The sequence below is a fragment of the Typopeltis vanoorti genome, chromosome 14 (assembly GCF_054136105.1).
Source record: "Typopeltis vanoorti isolate ZY-2024b chromosome 14, IOZ_Tvanoo_1.0, whole genome shotgun sequence".
Taxonomy (NCBI): domain Eukaryota; kingdom Metazoa; phylum Arthropoda; class Arachnida; order Uropygi; family Thelyphonidae; genus Typopeltis; species Typopeltis vanoorti.
The window spans coordinates 14,511,826-14,526,733 of NC_143562.1; the positions used below are offsets into that span (position 1 = coordinate 14,511,826).

Genomic DNA, 14,908 nt, shown 5'->3' on the forward strand with positions numbered 1-14,908 from the left:
CAAGATCACACCCAAGAGCAAATTAGGAAAAACAGGACCATAGAAAAACACACGCAACCCAAGAACGCATCCTCTCGGTTTGCCTGTTGTTGTCATACTGATTCACAAAGGATAACGCTTACCATTTTTAGTGGCAGAAGGTCGTATTATGTTAACACACCATTATAATTTTTCAGTAGATATATAATATCTAGAAATTAGATGGTTCATTACTTCTTTTAATTCATAGCTTTAAACAGAAGGCTTATTCTTATGGTTCACATCTGGAGTGATATTTATTTTTTCACGTGCATCTGCAATCATAGAGTTCCCTATTTTTTCGATACCCTATTTGGATATCGAAAAAATAGGGAACTTTATAGAAAATTTATAAAAATAATGGTGTGAGTATTTAAGCAATAGAAAACGTTAGAAAAATTTTTATCTAGAGGAAATAATCCACCAAAATAATATTTTAATTCTCAAATTTCCATGTTTTAGTAGGACTTTTAATTTAATACATTATTTTTTAAATTTACAGTTTGGTTCATATACCTTTTCAAATTTGGTATAATTGGTATTGAAAAAACTAGCACACAAAATAATAGATGGAAATCCCCGTGAAGGATAAGAATTTGTTGTTTTAAGGATACTTGCGACATAAGACTGAATGATATAATCACGTAATCACAAGAAAGATATTTATTTAACCAAATATTTCGGTCTGGAAATTTGGTCTGCTATTTCCAGACCGAAATATTTGGTTAAATAAATATCTTTCTTGTGATTACGTGATTATATCATTCAGATGGAAATCCCGTATAGTGACTGGGCTAGGACTAGCGTCACTGCAACCCATGCATGTCGTAAGAGGCGACTAAAATGGGATGAGTTTCGCTCTCTTAGGTTTCTTCCGGAAGTTTGCTCCCGGTGATGATGTGCTTAGATTTCGGGGGGTGGGGGCCCCTGAGAGAGCATTTTGAGTCTCTCGGGAGGATATTCTCCGGCTTTGCCCGTGAGGGGCCTTGTCGGTGGATGCTTTTCCCTGGAATATGAGCGGTTCTGCTCACAGGTGGGGGCCCGTCACTGAATGGAACCAGCGCTGAGTTGGACAATCTTTCGGCCACTCGTAGGGAGTGGTTCGGGGGATCGTCTTAATATTTAGAGAGGGCTTTACTTACATATCAGTCCCACTGTAGTCAATGAAGTTTTAACTGAGGCTTGGCTATTGCTGTTACCTTCCTGCCATGATCAGAGCTTATAGTTCTATATTACTCCATCCATACATTTTCTTCTGCAGATAATGGGGATTATGAAAAGCATTCTTGCTTCACCCATCTGGGCAAAAAAATAGATGGAAGATGCAATTTTCCATCTTTTTTTCACCTTATTCCGTTTGTTCATGCTATTTATCAGTGTGGTGGCAACGTCTGCATTCATAGGTGTTTCCACCTAAGAAAGGTGGAAGCAAGGAAGAGTAGAAGTTAACCCTACAGCCTTAGCCATGAAGCAGAATATTCGATGGCCTTTTGAGCAAAGGCAGGAGTTTTTTATTGTTGTTTATAAAGCTTAACTTTTTTCTTGAGTCATTCAATGTGTGCTAAACTCTTATGTTGGACTGCGTTGACGTACTCGTGCGTGAAAGAGCTTTCTTTTGGGTTGGAGGGTTTGCATAAACTGGGGAATAGAGGCTCTGATTTCAACAAGGATTACCGGTGATATGGTAGGAACAAGTGATTGAATTAAAAGCGGTAACAGATCAGACCAAGGAAAAGAGACGCAGACGTCCAGGAGATCATCGCGATTGGCACCATTATGGATAGCCAATAGTTCATCTCGGCATTAAGCTAAGATGAACAGCAAAATACCATCCAGATGCCGTTTCAGCAGGCTAAACAGATGGAAGTCAGTTGAGACCAGGTCAGGACTGCAAGGTGATGTTCAAGGAGCCCGGTAATGATCCACCAAATCGGTTTTCATCGTGAAGTATTGGATGTCCGTGAGAAAATGTCTAGATCCAGTTGTGAATTACGGCACGTGACAGACCCTTCTCACCATAAAGAGGATGCAGCACCGCTCGCTGTTCGACAGCTGTATACTTCTCTATCATGGTCCCCATTTTAGACCCCTGAAAAAAGCTTCAAAACATGTGCATACGCATGTACTATTTTCATCGTACACTGTGGTGCTACGTAGAGTTGGATACTGAAATCGTTACTTCCAATTCATTTGTTTCGTTTTTTTTGCTTGTAACTTACTCACTTTTGCTCGTTTATAGTGATATTATCAATAACACAACAAACATACTAGAAAAAGTTTCTTTATTCGATAATTCTTTAGAGAAGTAGACATATTTGAGGCTTCTTTATTACTATTTAATATAGTGCGCTATACGAATGAATGCCTGTCTAATGAATAACAATCCGACATTTAATTCTTTGTTAATTTTTGTTTAATTCCTTCGACATAATCTCCAAGTCCTTGAATCGACTCTTTGGACAAGTCTTCATAATAAGGAAGTTCCTCTTTCATGCGTTTGATCCAATCCTGCAACTTAAGATAAGGACTCGTGTCATACTTAGCTACCTGCGAATAGACAATTTTCATTAATAAACAACGCGATTGTTTATTAATGAACATTTTATTAGCAATTTTATTAATATGTTCTTTATAATTAAATACAAATAATAAATAGCTATCGTGATTTTATAGACTTTATTTAAAATTATAGAATAAAACAAATATTTTGAAAACATAGCTAAATACCTATCAAAAATTTTAATAAGAAATGTTTATAAAAAATGAACACACAAGTTCCTATGACATTTATCTTTCAAGTTGTCTACATAGTCAAACTTGCATTTTTTTAAAATTTTGATAAAATAATAATTAAAAGTTTATTAAAGCTTTTTGGCATAAAATAATGACGTAACTTAATTATACCCTACATTGCTGAGGGATATCAACTCCAGTAACCTTCAAATGATATATAATTATTATAGAAATCATTTTTCCAATTGTATCATTCATAGGTTGGTAAATACATTATTGTTCCATGAGTTGACCAATCGGATACACTATGCTCAGAACGAATCGCACAACGTGATGTCGTCACCAACCCATGAAAGTAGAACATGCTCCGAGTTTAATTTATGTGTGGAATACCGAAAAAAAATATTAATAGTTCAGGTTTAAAAACATATACTTTGAATCGAAAATAATAAAATTAGAAATATTAGTCCTTCAAGGAAGCGAGGAACTATTGGCGTGATTTTTTAACTGAAGGTGAGTTAGTCAGTCTTCTACGGATGCAGCAGAGTTTTCCCTTCTGGAAGGTTTTCTTCTTGCAAAACAGGCAAACGGGCCAAAAGGACACATGAAATAACAGATTAAAAACAACACCATTGATAACAATTTAAATTCATCCAAGGCACATTTTTAACTTTTTAAGTTTCACTTTAAAACGACAATCTATCATCTTACCTCTGTTACCATGAGTCCAGCCAGGATGGAAAGATCTGCCAAAGTGAGGTGATCACCAGCTACGTATTTGTGCTTGCTAAGGAATCCATCCAAGAACTTCAGAGCATTTTTAAAGTTCTTGATTTTATCTTCTGGAGCTGGCTTCACTTGAAACAGTTTCGGATACTAAAAATAAATAAAAGAAACAGAAGAAATAAGCCGTCAAATATTTTGTGGTGCATCAAGTATTTCAAGAAAGATCTTTTAGAGCAAAATAAATAACCAAAGACAATTTTTGCTCTCATACTATTCCGTGTAATTCTAATATTATTAATGGAAAGGACAAAATAAAGATTTGATTAAAGAGTTTAGGAGGGGATGGCGATTCATATATTGGAGAATATATCCGATCACTTTACTTTTCTTACTTCCCTATTTTTATTCAAGAAACACCAAGTAGCACTTAATAATGCAACCAGAATCTGAATTCTGTTGCTTCTGATAGCCAATTTATTATTTTCGCACGTATTCTCTCCATTCTCAGTTAAACCTTTTCGCTCCATGGAAACTCACTTCGTATTCGTCCAGATTGCATGTAATAGCAGTGATATACTGGACATTATCATCATAGAATTACACTTACCCTCCAATAATTAATTACTATTTTATAATTTTACATGTAATACTCCAAAATGTAGGACATTCTTAATTACGACAGTAACTTGGAGGCCTGAAGTGGCTTGCAAATATCATAAAAGTAATTTAAAAATAAAAGATTAAACCTTAGCCCACTCACGCTACTAATCGTATTTTGCTCACGCCATAATCAAATAGCAAAATAACCAAAATCGGTTATTTTGCTGTTTCTTTTTTGTAATCGGATTTGTTAGTTGTGAAATTCCTTAACGCATTTGCTCAGTGCTTCTCTCGATGTACTTTTTTAAACCAGTTTTTGCAGAAGACCTCATCCACTTATTCTCCTTTGTAAGTACACCCCGATCACTTCGTGGATGTAATGCATGATACATAGTCGTTAACTTTCTAGTTTTGCGGCCCAATCGCTGCTATAACCCAAGAGTTCATTGGTCAAACTGTGTTCAATCCATTAAGTTTTGTTCTGAGAATACTCCTAATTCTATTGGCGTTTTCCGCTGCTGCCTGGTGTTAAACGAGTGGAGAATATCACTGGCTTCTAATAATCCTAGGTATTAGTGTGTTCGTCAGCTGAAATTGCTTCATATTTAGCCGAACGAAATTCCGTTTTGATGCCCTGACAGAAATTATTATTATTATTATTATTATTATTATTATTATTATTATTATTATACAGCGTAATAATACTGCTGACCGAGTGGTCACCGTATTAGCTCTCCCCCCAAAAAAGCTGCGGTTTCGAATCCCGTTTTCGGCATAGATGTTTGTGATTGTCTGTGAAAATACTAGTGGTGATGATGGGCAGTAGATGGCGTTGGTGAATTGAGTGGTGGAGAGAGAGAGCTGTAGAGTACGTGCCCTCCTGAAAGTGTCATGTAATAATAATAATAATAATTATTATTATTATTATTCTGAAGCGTTACTCTGGGAACCAAACGTAACATTTTCAAACCACTTCAGGCCTCCAAAAAGCTGGGGAAAAGTGTCACACCGAGTGTTGAAAATTATCTCCCACCTAATTGTAATTATTTCCATCTATGTCCAACCTGCTGGTTGAAGAGCGAACACGTTAGCACTCGGTCAACGAGCTGGTTAGTTAAAATTAGCCTTACGGTGTAACCAACAGCCAACCTTCAGTTTTCTCAGTATTTAAATCACTTTTTAAAATGTATATCATTACTTAAATAAGATATTTTAGATTCACTGTTAATAATTCATAAAATTTCTCCCCATGTTTGCCTTTGGTTTGAAAGAAAAGACCAAGATAAAAATCACGGCTGACACTTTGAACGTTTATAAGGAGCTTTCTACTAAAGATGCGTTAGCCAACCCCGTAAGAAGGAGGAATGATTTTAAATATTCGAAATCTGTGTTTTATCTCGCTAAAAACAGAAAATTTGCCCATAGACAGAAGATACTACAGAGAGATGATTAACTCTCGTATCCCAGCGTTAATTAGTTATAATTGAAGAGTACATTGAATAGTACTTTTCAATTATATGAGATTAAATTGCTGTGAGAGCACATTGAGTAGTACCAATACTTTAACGGATAAATGCCTAGTTTAATTCACAATCTTGCATTAGATGTGGATTAAATGTCCACTTACCAGTGCTTCAACCAGTGATTTATACAGAGTTCCAATATCGAAATAGAGCATTCGATCAACAACTGCCCTCTTCTGGGGATCCTTGGGGTAAAGAGGGTTGTCTGGTGCATACTTGTTTACTAAGTAAGCCATAATAGCTCGGCTATTTAGAAAGAGAGAGAAAAACATAATAAAGAATTATGAAAAACACAAGTGGAATCATAACATATCCCTAAAATTTTAACGATAGAGTTCTTAAAATATTTTAAGAACGCAGACATTAAAATTTCTAAATAATTATGAAATAAATTCTTTAACACCTTTTTCTTTCTGAAATAGTCGTTAAAGTTGCTTATGTTTTATCTTTTTGAAAGCGTGTCGACTCATTATTATCCGAGATAGTGCGAGTTCTACGGTCGATGTTTGAATTACGAGGTTAAATGTATGAGTTTCAGGATGGGGAAAATGTTACTTGTCCGATTTTTTTTATTTTTTTTATTAAATTTGGAATTACTGCCGAAGTAACGGCGGCTAATGAGGTCAGGGAATTATTTGTTAATTGTGTATGTTCTTCTGTCCAGTTTTATTGTTTAGCGAGATGAAATATCCGAACTTGTTGCCTGGAGGGGAACCCTATTCTCTTTCATACGCGACCTGTTATTACTTGCCAGCTTTAAAGATCGATCAACTGATGACAATTAGAATCGAACCTATAATAGTTTTTCTGGCAATAAAGTATTTATATTTGTGTAGCTCAGTGGATGTGGCGTTTGCATACCACCGCGCTTGGCCGCACGAAGGAAGTCTTGGTTTCAAGTCTAGTCGGCGACTAGAAGAAATTTTTCTAAGCCTTTTTTTCTACCGGTTCCCGAGTTAGTCGATCTCTGGCACGGGCAAGCAGGTTTTTCCTCCCGGAAACTCGGGTTTTTCGTCCTGTAAACTCAAGAAAATCGACCGTAGAACCCACATTATTTCAGACATTAAATATATTTGTGTTAGGGTTAGGGACCACGAGATGGCGGCACATTCGAGCCGTCTCTCTTCACTGCGTACCGCTTAATTAGTGATAGCCTTGGGCCATCTGTCTCTGATTGGGTACAGTGGAGATTGAACTGCCCACTCAGTCTCCAAAAGTTAGATAGGGCTAAATGGCCTCGCCTACTCCCGTATACGGGAATAAAAAGGCGTTAGCTGATTTTTTTTTTATTTGCATTATTAAGTATTAAAGTATAAGTATTCGTTACCTCTATCTAAAAACATCGAATAAAGCAAATTAATTACACTGCAAATTACTTACCTTTCCCATAAGATGAATCCATTGTCGTCTATTGTAGGAACGACATGTTCAGGATTTAACTAAGAAAAAAATTCAAATTAAAGTTTCAACTAGTAAACGAATACGTAAATAATTCTATAAGAATGAAAGAAATTAACCATCTGCACACTTATTCGAATATTTTGAAATAATATTTGCACTTTCGCCACTCCCTTACTTCGGTAAGCACAGGCATAGCCAACGAAATAACTTAAAGAACAGAATGTAGGGAAAAAAAAGAAAGAAAGAAAGAAAATACTAAAAACTATATTTTTGTATTAATGCTTTTTTTACGCTTTTTATTATTAATTTGTATTTTTGTATTATTAATACAAAAATATGCAAGCAGCACCACACAGCATTGTCTCCAAGTAGATTTTAGTTAATTTCTTCAAGTACTCACTAACCTTACGATGAACACATTTTAAATAAACGTCTTTATCTTATAAAAAAATTGTTACAATTTTCTTCCTATGAACAACAAATGTTATTACTAAAAATAAACATTTATTCGACAAAATAATATAAATTTTATTCTGACCTTTCCAAAAACAACAAACAAACAAAAAAAAAACTCTTCCTGACTGCTATTCATATCGTTCTTTAGTTTCATTTTTTTCTATCTCATTATCCTATAAGAGTGACGTCACAAAAACCTACAACGACGGGAGTAATGTGCGCAGCTTTTAGAAGCATGCAGTGAGAAATAATGCCCTTACATAAAATAAAATAAAATGTATTATATAAACGAATTTTTTCCATATACATATTTTATGTTCTATATTTATATTCGATACATATTTTTTTTGGTTAAATTTTAATTGCATAAATAATTTATAATTTTGTTGCTAATTTTTTATATATTTGTAAAATTTTGGTATTAAATGACGTCATTGGTCGTTTGCAACGTTATTAATATACATGTTCTCCTCATCGTTCATTTTTCCATTCTTCTCTAGCTTTTTCTTGGTTTTCTTTTATTAATTTTTAAAAATAAAGTTTATACTAAAAATAACTATTTTTAATAAAAATCTGAAATTTGAATTACAGTTTTCTTTTTTTGAAATCTAACTTTCTCACTATTCCAATTCTGTCCTTTACCTGTAAGTTGTTATCTGTATCTGGTTTGAGGCTACCACATCATGCTTATTGGAGGCTAGAGTAGGCAGTATCCAATAGAACTTAAAGAATATATTTAATTTCGTTTCCTATTTATTTTTTTGTATTAATTTATTTAATATTTGCAAATATAATTCATTTAAATAGATTACATTAAATTTATTAAAACGAAAACTCCAAGCTTTTAATTTTAACTCGAATTTAAAATTCGAATTAAACACTTAACATTAAACAACTTACTTTGAGGAATTCCGGTTTTAGAACGTCCTTAGTTCCGTAATCAAACACCTTCATTTTCAACTCAATTCCAAGGTGTTTAGCAGCATATTCAACGGCAAGGCAAGGAGCACTTCCCTTTATTTTGTACAACAAGATGCTCATGATTGGTTTCGCGTGCAACTAACAGCAAAATTACGAAACTAATGCGTCCTCAATAGAACTGCTGAAAGGTGAGACGGAAACATGGCATTTCGTAAAAGCAATAATGTTCGTTCTGGACAGTGATTGGTCCTGCAAAATGCCAGAAACAAACACGTTTGAAGAAACCTCTATCAAATAGATGCTGATAGGCAAGTAGATATCACGTGATGAAACAAAATGATAAAACAAAGAGAATATGCGTAATTTTAGCTTTTATATATTTAAAGCTAAACTTGAACTTTTTGAAGTGTCGCTTTATTCATTCATAAATTTGACAACACTATCAACAAGCATTTGACGTTTCAAAGGTAGTAACTATATTTTATATTTGCTTAATAATATTCTTTCATTGTGAATTGCAGTTTATCATACGATATAATATTTAGTGCACATCATAAAATAGACTTGAATTTTTCAATATTACTGATAGAACTAAATTGCTACAAACAAAGCTTATAACCACGTTAAAAGCCAAGAGGCTATTTTTCCGCCGGCGTAAATTAAGTTAAAATAAAATAATGAGGGATTTATTATCCCCTTAACTTAATTTACGCGGCAGGAAAAATAGCCTCTTGGCTCTTTAACGTAGTAATAATAATATAATAATATATGGGTATACCGCTCTGGCAATTTGTTAGTGGGGATATATGTAAGTTCAGTTCACTCAAACCTTGGTATTCCAGGTCTACCTACTCACTGATGAGACCTCAATAAAGGTCGAAAACGGTCTGGGTAGTGACCTCTCCTCATAATGTAAAACAGTAATACATCTCCTAGGAGCTGCGTTTTACATTATGAGAAAATATTAAGGATAGTGAAGGAACTTGCCCCACCTTTGCAACGAGTTGCCCTAGTGTTGTACTACCCAGGTGATCACTTACGCCTGGACTCGCCGATAGTTCTTCGGCATGAAACTCTTAGATTTCGATCTCCGAGTTTCGTATCCGGCCTTAAAATAATGAGGGATTTATTATCCCCTTAACTTAAAGCTTGTAACCGTTTCTTTAGAATGGCAAAAATAAATGACGTTACTTTAGTAATGTTATAGTAATGTTATTTATTTTCAAGAGGGCTGCCTCGTTCTTGAATGCGGGCACGTGATCTTTTTAACAAATTGGAGGCAACCTCCCCCTTCTAGGAGCAAAAGCTTCTGGGGGGAGGGTAAAAATAAATAAAAAAAAATTTTTTTTTACAATTTATAATAATTGATACTGATCTCAAACATTATATGAGACAATTAAAATGAAAGAATATTTTATTTATAATTTATAGCATTTACTGAATGAATTAAATTATATTTTGCAGTCATGTCTTAAGCCACAATTTCTCTTTAAAATGAAAGTTACATAATTGTTTGCTAAACTAATTAAATATGGAATGTCAATAATTACAAATCTTTAACACCAATTTAATCTGCCTCGAATTATGCTAAAAGAATTATCACTGAATAATTACATTGTTTACAAAATATAAAAAATATTATACACACACTAATAAAATTAAATGAGAAAAATGATTCTCTGTTGCATGGTGACGTAAGCAATATCGTACATTTTAAGGCGAACATAATTTAATAATTTAAAATTTAATTTAATAAATAAAATGGATTGAGATTCGGTAATAATCTGTCATCGGATCCTTTGCGATGCATCTTCATCTTTTTGAAAACGTGGTAACCAAATCTGTGCACAAAATCCATTATACAATGGAACAATAAACATCCATATTTCTACACGTCAGGGTCCTGATAACCTGATAACCTGATATGGCTTGATGGATTACAGTCCCTTGGACTTCTATCCCTTAATCGGTATGGAATAGTCTTGTATTAAGTGTTAGCGAGCACCTGGCTCACCCTATTTAGGGTTGTACGGAGGTACCAGAATCGATAAGCAAAGCAGCTTTCGGGCGCTTATGTTTCCACCTATCGTGTTCGTCATAATTAGATGACTCTTGAATGAGTTGATTTGGATGAACAGCTGCTTTGGCAAAATAAGCAGCAGCACTGTTATGGAGGAAAGTGGAAATATCTGGAATATCGGCATCTCGATGTAAGAGAGTATTTCTTACAAACCACGAAGCGTTGAAGATCATACGGAGGCACTTGTTTTGTATAACTTGTAGCTTTTTGATGTTAGTGGCGGAAGTGTGACTCCAGGCCGGCGATCCGTAAGTTAACGATGGTCTGATAATTGTTTTGTAGATCCGTAGTTTGTTATCAGTACTGACTTGGCTTCTTCTATTGAGCAGAGAATAGAGTTGTACTATTGCAGAGTTTGCTTTTTTGCATGCATAAACTATGTGGGAGTTAAAGTTTAAACGGTTATCAAGTTGAATGCCTAGATATTTGGTGCTAGATCTCCATGGGATGGCTGTGTTAAAAAGTTTAACTTCTCCAACATGAGATGCTTGTCTTCTTGTGAAAAGAATGGCAGTGCTTTTTTCGGCATTTACAGATATTCTCCATTTTTTGAACCAGTCTTCTAAATTTGTTGCTGCAGTTTGTAATCGCTGAGTAGCTATATTAGGCCTGAGAGATCTGCTGAGAATAGCCATATCATCCGCATAACTAGCTATAGTGGTTAGTGATGTGCTAGGAACATCAGAAACAAAGATGTTAAAAAGAAGCGGTGAGAGCAGCGAACCTTGAGGGACACCAGCAGTGATTTTTTTCAGTGATGATCTAATTCCACGCAACTTAACCTGAATTTTACGGTCCTGTAGAAAGGAGTTAATAATTTTGGTAAGATAAAGAGGGATGTTGGCTGCAATTAATTTGTAGATGAGACCTTTGTGCCATACAGTATCGAAAGCTTTTGCAACATCAAGAAAGATAGCTCCTGTGTGCTGTTTCCAGTTAAAGCCTGTAGTGATGAACTCAGTCAGTCTGTGAATTTGCTGTGTAGTGCTATGTCCAGTACGGAAGCCAAATTGTTCTTTCGGAATTATGTGATTTTTATTCACCTCCTCATTAAGTCGGTTGAGAATGACTCTTTCTGCTATTTTTCCTAGGCATGATAGAAGACTGATGGGTCTATAGCTCTGTGGCATCTGAGGCGCTTTACCAGGCTTGAGAATAAGGAAAATATCGGCTTGTTTCCATCTTGAGGGGAAATAATGAATTCTCAGAATTGCATTGATAATCGCTACTAAATGCATGACAGCTTTGTGTGGGAGGGCTTTAATTGTTTTGTTGGTAATTTCGTCCGGGCCAGGGGCTTTTTTGTTTTTAAGCTTCCTAATAATTGAATAGACCTCTTTAGGTGAGGTGGGGCAGATATTTTCACAGCTACAAGATCGCCGAAGTACAGAACGTACCCTACGATGTATCTTTTCTATGAAGACTAGATCCGCTTGTGCATAATTAGGACGGCACTGAAGTTGCAGGGCTTGAACGAGCGCTTCCGCTTTTTCGTTATCTCTGTAAACAAGGCCTCTTTCTCCGTGAATGGGCTGGATGTTAGAGCGATCTGTACGGAGAGCTTTAGTCAACTTCCACAGAGAATTATCTTCAGTTTTGAGAGAACAGAGTTTTCTTTCCCATTGCTGGTTTCTGTGATCTTTTAAAGCGTAACGGACTAGGTTGGACGCTCTGTTTAGTTCTCGACGGTCTTGCGGAGATAGCGTGTTGTGATAGCGGCGTCTGAGCCTGTTTTTGTTCCTTATCAGAGCAAGGATTTCTGCAGGAAGTAGGTTGACTTGAGCTGGGGTAGAAGTAGAGCAAGCTGCGGATAAGCCAGCCTGTATTTTAGATTCAAGATTGTTGACTGCCGCGTCAATTTCTTCACGGGTGGAAATAGTCGGTACTGAGTCTATGATAGTGTTCATTTTAGTCTTGAATTTTGCAAAGTTTGTGTGGGAATGGCTGAGAATGAGCTCAGGCTCCTCCCCTAAACTTAAGAGTACTGGATTGTGATCTGAGCTTAGCTCGTCAATCACTTGAAGTCGGAAATGATGAGAAATATTGTTAAAAATAGCAATATCTAAAACATCAGGTCTGCCGATCGCTCCGTAGTGTGTTGGCTCAATCGGGCCTGCAATAACGATATTTCTCTTCAAGGAAAAGTTATAGAGGATCATTCCGTTGTTATTAAAGCTTTTGCTGTTCCATAAAGGATGCTTGGAATTGAGGTCTCCAGCTACAATTACTGCTTCATTTGTATCTAGTAGCTGAGAGAGATCAGAGGGGAGTAGAGGTTTGCCAGGGGGGTTGTATACAGAAAAAATCTTTAAGCTGCCTGCATTGTTGGTAAGAATTTCTATGCCCGTCTCCTCGAGGTTAGATGTAGTAATCTTCTTAGTCTCATTATAGCGAATGTTTCTTCTGACAAAGATGGCAGTGCCTCCACCTCTGGCATTAAGTCTGTCATTTCGAAGTAACGAGTAGTTTCTGAGTTTGGGATTATCGCAGGGACATAGGTGTGTTTCGTTAATGAGGAGAATATCAATTTGTAAATGATCTGTAAGCTCCTGTAATTCCAAAATTTTGCTGTTGAGACCGTTTGCGTTCCAGAATATTATCTGCATAGAATTTGATGTTAAAGCCGGATTAGTCATTAATCATGGAGAAGATGACTTGAGTATTCCGAAGGAATTTGTTGGTGTCGGCCTGGTTTGGATTTGTTTTGCTGAAGGCCATTAGCATCTCCCCAAGTGAGGCAGCGAGTATTGCTGAAGAATTTGGACTGCTAGTTGTAGGGAGTACCTTAGTGTTACTCGAGGAAACCACAGAAGCATAGGATTTGTCTGGTGTAACTTTCCGCCCTTGGAATTCAGGCACGGATCTCACAATATTTTTCTGAGTGGGCTGAGTTAATTCCTGTCTAGGCTTTTGAAGGTTGGATGGGTGGAGAGTGCAACCCCTGTAGTTTGCAGGGTGTGGGCCACTGCAGTTCGCACATTTAGCAGGTGTGGTCTTTGGCTTGACGCAAGTGTGCGAGGGATGGTTGCCACCGCACTTCACACATTTGTAGTCTGCTCTGCATAGCATTTGCGCATGCCCAAATTTTTGGCAGCGATGGCATTGACCAGCCGATGCCTTTCTTCGTAGTGGTTCGGTCTTGATGACCAAGTTGCAGACTATTTTAAGATCGTAAATTTCCCTCTGGTCTTTACTGATCTCTACTAAGACCAGAGGCATGGGACGCTTGTCTGCGCGATACATTCGCGAAATCTTGACTGGCTCCAAGCCTTGTAATCTGAGGTCAGTAGCTATTTCGTCTGTTGTTATGTCTTCTACCAAACCTCTGATCACTACCTTGAGGTTCTTTTCACTCTTACGTTGGTAAGTATGGTATGGAAATTTATGATCGTCCATAAGTCTGGTTAACTGGCGGTAGTCCGTTGTTCCTTCAGGCTGTATACGTACTCCGTCATCTGTGTTTTTGGCTGACGAAAACTTGATGTTGCTTTTCTTCATCGTCTCTGCAAGCAACGACCACTTTTCTTTAGATCGCAGTACTACTGGTGGGATCCTCTCTTTGGGCTGTATTGGTATAGTTGTCTCAGTGCTTGCACTAGATTGTGCTGATGTGTCCATTTGAGAGACAATTTCTTGTTCTGCAGCAAGAGACTCTTTCTTCCTCTTCTTTCTGCTGACTTCTTGGTAATCATTATCGTCTGTGTCAGTTGTAGCGGAGGAATTGACGCTGTCATGTGTAGGGCGAGGAGAAAGTTCGGAGGTTCGAGGGTCTTCATTCTCGACCTCCATAATCTGGTGAATTTCTACCTTTCCTGGCCATTTTGTGTGCAAGATGTTGCCAATTTGCCGAAAGATAGCGAGAAGTTCTTTGAAGGAGAGATCTTCATATGGTGAACCCATAATGTAGACTTGAAGTGGGGGAAAGGACCTGCCTTGTCCCTTCAACCACCGAGTGTTGTACTGGGCGAGGAACAGGAGAGAACCTGGAAAATATTTTTGAAGTTGAAAGGAAAAAGTCTTACCTGCTCTGATGTTCGAGCATGCTGGTGGCGCATCAAATAATCACTATTTAATTTCAGTGTTGAAATAACTCTGAATTAAACATTAAAACAATTAAAAACAAAACTTAACTTCACGCTGTACTACTACAAGGAGCGCTGATAAACACGTCTGAACTCACTGAAAAACAACAACAACTCCCGCCTCCACGTCAGGGTCCATCATTATACAAGTTAAACAGCAACTATGGGTTCTGATTCGCTGGCGTGGTGAACTCCGCATGGCTATCATATTAAATAATAACATAAAGAGATTTTTTAAAAAAAATTCAGTTGCTATCGAGTTTTTAAAAAAAAATGCCGATAAAGCAAATCAAACCATTCAGTACTGAAAATTATAATGACTATGTTTATTTGAAAATAAGTAATGATTTGTTACATAAAGAACAGAG

The 14,908-nt window shown here is 36.5% G+C and overlaps 1 protein-coding gene across 2 annotated transcripts; it reads right to left on the reverse strand.

The window, feature by feature from the left end:
• Positions 1 to 2,283: 2,283 nt before the first annotated feature.
• Positions 2,284 to 14,562, reverse strand: LOC150099243 (glutathione S-transferase 1-like). 2 transcript variants are annotated; one of them, XM_090404163.1, is made up of 5 exons: positions 14,481 to 14,562; positions 6,981 to 7,039; positions 5,705 to 5,846; positions 3,463 to 3,627; positions 2,284 to 2,565 (listed from the first exon to the last, which is right to left on the reverse strand). In XM_090404163.1, exons 1-5 carry the CDS (start codon positions 14,511 to 14,513, stop codon positions 2,410 to 2,412), a joined length of 555 nt encoding a protein of 184 aa, XP_090260289.1. In that variant the 5' UTR covers positions 14,514 to 14,562; the 3' UTR covers positions 2,284 to 2,409. The 2 variants fall into 2 exon arrangements, with proteins under 2 accessions (XP_090260289.1, XP_090260288.1); XM_090404162.1 differs by lacking the exon at positions 14,481 to 14,562 and adding an exon at positions 8,358 to 8,537.
• Positions 14,563 to 14,908: the final 346 nt, after the last annotated feature.